The sequence below is a fragment of the Notolepis coatsorum genome, assembly GCF_963971535.1.
Source record: "Notolepis coatsorum genome assembly, chromosome: 20".
Taxonomy (NCBI): domain Eukaryota; kingdom Metazoa; phylum Chordata; class Actinopteri; order Aulopiformes; family Paralepididae; genus Notolepis; species Notolepis coatsorum.
Window position 1 is genome coordinate 11336669 of NC_140184.1, and position 7505 is coordinate 11344173.

The window sequence follows — 7505 nt, forward strand, 5'->3', positions numbered from 1 at the left end:
AGGTGTAACAAAAATGCCTGTGTCGGTTGTACTTGATGAAATGACCAAATAAAAATGGGATGTTTTGTAGTACAGTATATGGGAAATGATGAATGGTTATGTGTTAATGTGAGAGAGAGAACAAAACTATATGACAATGGCTCAAGCTGCATGTTCATTAGGAGTGAGGAATGAGGATGACATCAGCATGGTGTTTGTGGGCTGTTTTCTTTTTTGTCTTTTTCTTGTGTGCGTGTTTGGGGGGGGGGGTGCTCTGGTGTTTAATTGATTGAAAACTTTATTAACAGATTGCAGAATGGGTACAGTACAGTACAGCTCAATACATACTGTTAAGGGGATGCAGACCAGAGAAAGACTTTCGTCTTGTTTACATCAGGGTCCCCCATTTTCAATTCATCAGGACATATAAGACATACAGATAGACAGTACTGCTACATCTATACATTTATGACATACCAGATTTGTAAATACAGTACTGTTTGTGATACAAAAAGTCTAGAAAAGAGGGTATATACATTTGATGTAGAAACTGTACATTGGAGGAGGTTGGGTAGGTGGGGGGGATGGGGTGGGTGGGGGACACTGACACTGTACAAAAGCAAAACTGTGGCTAGTGAGTGTAGAAACAGCACCAAAGGCAAAAGAGCGACAGAGGGGAAATTGTGCTGCTGTGCATCATTTGGTGATGTCAGCTATTTCACCTCTCCTCCCCGCTGCCTATCGGACACCTATTCCGAGAGAACTCCTCCTGACATGTACGGGAATACTTTGACCGGTTAACATGAAGAGTTGAATGAGTTATTATCCTCGCAACAAGGACATCTAATGGACAAAGAAACGATGTCCACAAACTTCGGTCTCTCCTCCAGGACCCTGCGCGGCCGGACAGGGGGCTCGCCTCCCAGGACCGTGCGGGTTGTCATATTAGGACAAGCGGCTGTCGGGAAAACCGGTGAGATATCTATGTCTTCAAATCGCTAAACTATACACTTAACACTGCGTGTTTTTGTGATCTTCATTTTCTGAAGTTCTTTAACTTTGTAAAAATATTTGATGACCGTTTTGTTTTTCAGCGATGGCCGTACGGTTTATTACTAAAAGATTCATTGGGGAATATGATCCAACGCTAGGTACAGTATGTGTGTATGTGCGCGCCTCCTGCACATTTGCCTGTGTGCTGTGTGCGTACTTGAGAGAATGAAATCAATGATGACTGAATATCATTGCCTAATGCAATCGGGTACTCTGTGACATTACAGAATCAATCTGCTAATGCGTTTGAGCCTGACTGAAAGCAATCATGTTATTCATCATTCATTTATTATTATTTATTATTATGTTATCTACTCCCTCTTTCAATCTTTCCCACAGAGACCATTTACAGACATGATATGTGTATCGGAGGAGACATGGTACACTTTGAAATACTGGACACTGCTGGACAGGTGAGCAGAGTACCCGAGAAGTAGACAAAACACCTTTTACCTTTTACATTTAGTCATTTAGCTGAACGCTTTTATATCCAAAGCGACTTACAAGTTATTATTATACGACAGGTCAGCAGGCAGCTGGTACAACTCTTTCAGCTCAATAACAATCAAACAGTGTTGAAACGTTGAGTGTGCATAGTAGTAGTAGTAGAGACATATGTTAGTAGGAACTAGGAAGAGTGCATGATGGTAGAAGACAGTAAGGTTTTTTTTGTAGTTATTTTTTTCAGATATTGATTGAAGTGGGTTTGTGTAAAATACTTGATAGAAAATTGGGATTTAACCCTTTCACTACCACACTGTCAAATGGTTCACTTAAAACCCTTTCACTGCGACAATACATAAGGTTAACCCTGTCACTGCCACGCGTGACACGACAAAGGGTTAACCCTTTACTACCACACTACAGAAGGTTAACCCAACCCTTTCCCTACCACTTTTACCCCCCCCCCCCAAGTGGCACAATAACACTGGCAAGAATTCTGCACTGGGACTGACCTGGGACTATGCACTGCACTTTACACTTTATATTTATTCAAATGATTAATCCTGCACTGCACTGTCTTTGTCCTGTGTCTGTTGTTGTTATGTGAACAGAAAATGTATGGAAAAATGCATACTCTGTAACGCTGAGACAATTACCAATGTGGTTACACATGTGGCTTAATAAAGGAATCTGAATCCACACTACAGACGGTTAACCCTTTCACTACCACACTACAGAAGGTTAACCCTTTCACTACCAGTGTGGTGAAAGAAGGGTTAACCTTCTGTAGTGTGGTAGTGAAAGGGTTAAGCCTAAGTTTCAGTCAGCTTTATATAGGGCTTTCTGGTTCCGCCCCCCCCCTGCAGGAGGAAGACGCTCTGCTCATAGAGGAGAAGATAAAGTGGGGTGACTGTTTCCTCGTGGTATACTCCGTGACGGACCGCTGCAGCTTTGACGAGGTCATGCGCCTGTGCTTCCTGGTCAACCACATCCACTCGCTGTCCAACGGCGGACGCCGCAGCGGCGGAGCGGAGCCGCCGTCCGTGGTGGTGGTGGCCAATAAGAAGGACCTGGAGTGTGACCGCATGGTGAGCCGGGAGGAAGGGGAGGGCCTGGCGAGGGGCCTAAAGCTGCCCTTCGGGGAAATCTCCGTGCGGGACAGCTGGGAGGAGACCGCCGGGGTCTTCCACACGCTGTACGGGCTGGTGACCCAGCAGATGGACGCCTCTCCGGCCTCCTATCGAAGGAGGACGGTGTCCAAGTTGATGGAGAAGATACCTCGGATCAGCTCTGGGCTCCCACGGAGCGGCTCCGTGGGCTCCTCTGCCCCCCTCAGAGTCGCCGCCTCTGGTCCCCCCAGGAATAGTGGTTCTGGTCCCCCTGTGAACCAGCGCTCCAGCTCCGGCCACCCGGGCTCTCCGGGGACTCCTGGGTGCAGTGTGAGTTTCCACTCCTTCAGAGACTTCCTGCCTGACTGAAGCAAGGAGGGTTAGGCCAGAGACGGGAGGCGGCGGGGTGGGGTGGGGTGGGGTGGGGTGGGCGGGTAACTTGTAATGTTATCTATGGGATAGTTTTGTACTGGTGCACATGTACGGTAGTAATATGGGAGGCGAATGAGAGGAGTTTTGTTGGATGGGGGTGGTTTGGCTCCTGTGAGATGCCGATGGATGGGACTATAATCCAATTCTGGGATTTCGGTGCTGGAGGAATGTCGAATGTTCGTGTGAAGCCCCCCCCCCCTTCCTGCTGTAAGGCTATTAGAAACAGAAACAGATGGTACAAAACAATTACACAAAATGGATCTAGCAATGAGATACATTTCATCCGATTTTTGTCAGATAGTGTGGAAGTAGGATCACAATCTGGCTTGTTTACGGTTGCAAAAAAAACTGTTTATGCAATGATTTCATGCGGTATTTTTATGACAAGAAACCATTTCCTGCTCCTGAACTCTTACCATCGAACTCCTGACCACGTGTTCTTTATACGAGAGGATGTTTTCCGAACAACTGGCCCCATGCAATATGTAATGTTGTTAAGTAGGCCTATGTATATTTGACCCTTATATCCAAGAGCTTATAGGTCATAGATACTGGTATCGGATACCAGGCTAGAACAGGGTGTCAGTGTCTGAGAATTATCCCAATATTAACATTTGTTATGATATGAAGAGCTATTGTGTCAGAAGTCAAAGCAAAGCAAATTGAGTTTCTGCATCTTCTTTTTTTGTCGCATAGAAGGACGTTAGTTCTGGAATGAATCAATCTATTTTTGTCCAGCAACCCCATGGTGTCTTATCAGGTCAAACTAATGGTCTATGTTATTACTATTGAGTAAAAGTAATTGATTGTATTGGTATTGTTACTCTGTATTGACTGTGGCTGAGAAGGTGGTATCAATGTGTCTGTACTCTGTAGGTTTGACCACAAGGTTACAAGGCCATAACAAGGTTAGCTAAAGTACCATAACAAGGTTAGCTACAGTACCATAACAAGGTTTTTGATTGATTGAAAACTTTATTAACAGATTGCAGAATGGGTACAATACAGTACAGCTCAATACACACAATTGAGAGATGCAGACCAGAGAAAGACTTTCGTCTTGTTTACATCAGGGTCCCCCATTTTCAATTCATCAGGACATATATGACATACATGACATACAGATAGTCAGTACTGCTACATCTATACATTTATGACATACCAGATTTGCAAATACAGTACTGTTTGTGATACAGAAGGAGTCAGGAAAAGGGAGTATATACATTTGACGTAGAAACTGTACATTGGAGGAGGTTGGGTGGGGGGGGTTGGGTACACTGGGATATTGACAACCATACTGGGTAATCTACATTGGAGGTGGTTGGGGGGGGCACACTGTATAAACAAGCAAAACTGTACATTGAGGGGGGGGGGGGGAGACACTGTACAAACAAACAAAATTGTACATTGGACTATTGACAAAACCATACTAGGTAAATTACTGTACATTGGAGGGGGTTGGGTTAGGATATTTACAGGGGCCAGTGTTGAATTGCAGTCTCCCGTAGGTGTCCCTTGAGAGAGGTTTTGAAAGTGGGTAGTGATCCACATTCCTTTACAGCTTTGGGTAGGGCGTTCCACATTGATGGTTAGCTACACTATCATAACAAGCTTAGCTACAGTACCATAACAAGCTTAGTACCATAACAAGGTTAGCTACACTACCATAACAAGGTTAGCTACAGTACCATAACAAGCTTAGTACCATAACAAGGTTAGCTACACTACCATAACAAGGTTAGCTATAACTACCATAACAAGGTTAGCTACAATACCATAACAAGGTTAGCTACAATACCATAAGGCTTTGAGAGGGTCCCTCTGAAAATGTCAGTTTATCTCTGAAACCTGATGCAAGTCTTCACAATTAGGGGCACCTGCCTGAGAAAAAAGACCCCTTGTGTAATGTCTTTTGATCTTACATGGGATGCAAGGAATGTGTTGTCTGTTACCTGTTGCCCACTAATTTAATGCCAGAAGCACGTAAATAGGTAGATAACTAGGATAGATAAAATGTTGAAATCGAAATGCATGGATGCAATGATTAAAGATGCCTTTAAATGTGGGTTCTAACTTGGTATAGGAAGAGTCATCTATGAAAAATTAAAAGGACATCACATTTGCCCTACTGGCTTTGTTTTCTTTGAAGACATTAACACTTTGAGTGCCGGGACACGTCTTTTCACGTCTTTGCTGGCCATGCTAAAGTTGCCGGGGGACGCTGTACAGCGTCCTTATATCAATATTTCAAAAATCTGCGATCGGATTCATAATGTCCCTCCGCTGGCCTGAGATCCACCAGCAGGACCCACTGAGCTCTCTGGCGGTTCAGGAGCGCCATCTGGTGGCCGATCGGCGCAATCGCCAAAACAGGATGTTGAATAGAGGTTGTCATGACGACCGTAGTACTTCCGGGCGCTCGCTATAGTTCATGTGACTCTGGCTCGTCACGCTACACGGTGATCGATTGCCAATAACTCGATAAACAACATGATTTGGACGTATATACCATTATACAAGCTGGAGATGGACCGGGTAAAAATATATCCCATAATGATAAAATTTCTACTCGACGATGATCGCCCAACGGCGCGCGGAGACTGGGGTGAGTTTCAGCGTGTAACGTTACCGTCTTCGATAATAACTGATATTATCAACATTTGACCCACATTAGATGATTGGTATAACGCTGCCCACGGAATTATAAACGCCCCCTCGCCCATCCGGTCAACATCAGATGACGTGTAGTAACTTCTAGAAGTATGTCTAGTTGGAATTTTTTATATCGCGCTGATTGCCATCAAACTGTATTTCATCATCAATATAATGCATTTGGGGCTATATATCACGTTCTGGAGAAAGCTGCAGAAAGAGATGAAAACATACTTGTACATTAGACCATACTTTACTATGAATATGTGAATGAAAAAGTTTAACGTTGCTACACAATGAACAATACATATAGGACTTTGAATGGGCCCTAATAATGGCAATGTAGCAATAGAATTTAAAAAGTTATAGCCCTGCAAAGAAGGGGACTTTCTCCATAGACAAATAGCGCTGGCAATCTATGGTATATCATTAATTTAACCTTAGGCAACCAAAGTGTTAATGGGTTTTCTTTGTTTTTTGTATTTTTTTTACATGAATTGACTGACAGTATGCGACAACTACATATGATTTGTATATGTATTTTTTAATGTGTAAAGGGTTTATTTACATTGTATGTTTTTTAAACACTAACAAAATGGATACATTCATAGTATTTCTTCTGAGTTACGATGGGATCTCAAAGATGCAAAGAGAATATTTTCAATTAAGTCCAGCCCATCAAATTTTTTTGTATTTTATGCATTATGTATATACTCCAGAAATCCTGGATTGCAGCTTAAATTAAATTAATAAACTAAAGTCTGTGAGGGGAAACAGTTTTAACTAAACTGAAACCAAAACTAAAATACACAATACCGTACTATGCCTATACTGGGGTAGCCTGATCCATACATTTTGTGTGGGTGTGGATTGTAGCAGGTGATTTTCCCCCTTGGTTTTGAAAATGCTGTTACTGATCAATTACATTTGTTAGGTTTCCGTCTACAAAAATAACCAGGCAACAATATAGGATCCATCTATTTGCCCAGGATTAATATATTTTACTGTATGTTACTATTCCTGCAGTAAGGCCCACAATAGAACTGTGACATGTTAGGAATAGTCTATAATGATGGAGAAATGAAAGGTAAGGTTTTAGTCACACAAATTGTATTGTAAAGACTGAGGCCCAGATTTGTGTTAAGAGTGATGAACTTTTCTCAGATGAAAGCGACATAAAACGTTAGATTAATTTATTTTTAGACATTTGCAAATATGTTATATATTTCTGGAGTTTTATTTAGTGCAAATTACCAATATCATGACAATAAAGTACAATCTAATCTACCAGAAACTATTTCCTGACATGTGCCTGACTTGTGATATGGGTCAGTCTAAAGATCCTACACAGATCCTTTGAGAGCATGAGAGTCCTAATGATATATTTACCCCAAAATATGGTTGAGTTGGGGCACTGGGCAGTCTTGAGTCTTGGTGCTATATGGTCTGGTGCTAAGGTGAATGCGTCGGAAGAGAAAGGGTCGTCTGACTACAGAGGTTTTGTGGAGGGGCAGGGCATAAGGAAGGAAGCATGCACATGTCAAATGAGGTTTAGTGCATGAGCAGAAATGGTCAGTGGCCCCTAACTTCTCAGCAGGGTTATCCTTAGGGAGTTGGGCCTGAAAATGGTTTCCGACCCCTTATGTAATTCAGAATCAATTGAAATAAACAACTGAGCACAAAAACGTTCAGCTAAAAAGTCAGCAAGGTCAGTACGAAGGTTTACCCCAAAAAACTTTCATTATTGTGGCCATTTTGAGTTCAACAGTCTCACATTGTCTTTGGCTTTTGCTCCTCTCCGACCAGCCCAGCATAATTTCATACCATGAATTACCC

General features: G+C 42.6%; 1 protein-coding gene across 1 annotated transcript; it reads left to right on the top strand.

Annotated features, from left to right (window-relative positions):
• The first annotated feature begins 737 nt into the window (after nt 1-737).
• LOC311247148 (ras-related and estrogen-regulated growth inhibitor-like) lies at nt 738-2974 on the top strand. Its single transcript, XM_084337463.1, has 4 exons — nt 738-952; nt 1074-1130; nt 1372-1445; nt 2343-2974. The coding sequence occupies exons 1-4, from the start codon at nt 826-828 to the stop codon at nt 2952-2954; spliced, it is 870 nt and encodes a 289-aa protein (XP_084193589.1). The 5' UTR covers nt 738-825; the 3' UTR covers nt 2955-2974.
• The last annotated feature ends 4531 nt before the right edge of the window (nt 2975-7505 follow it).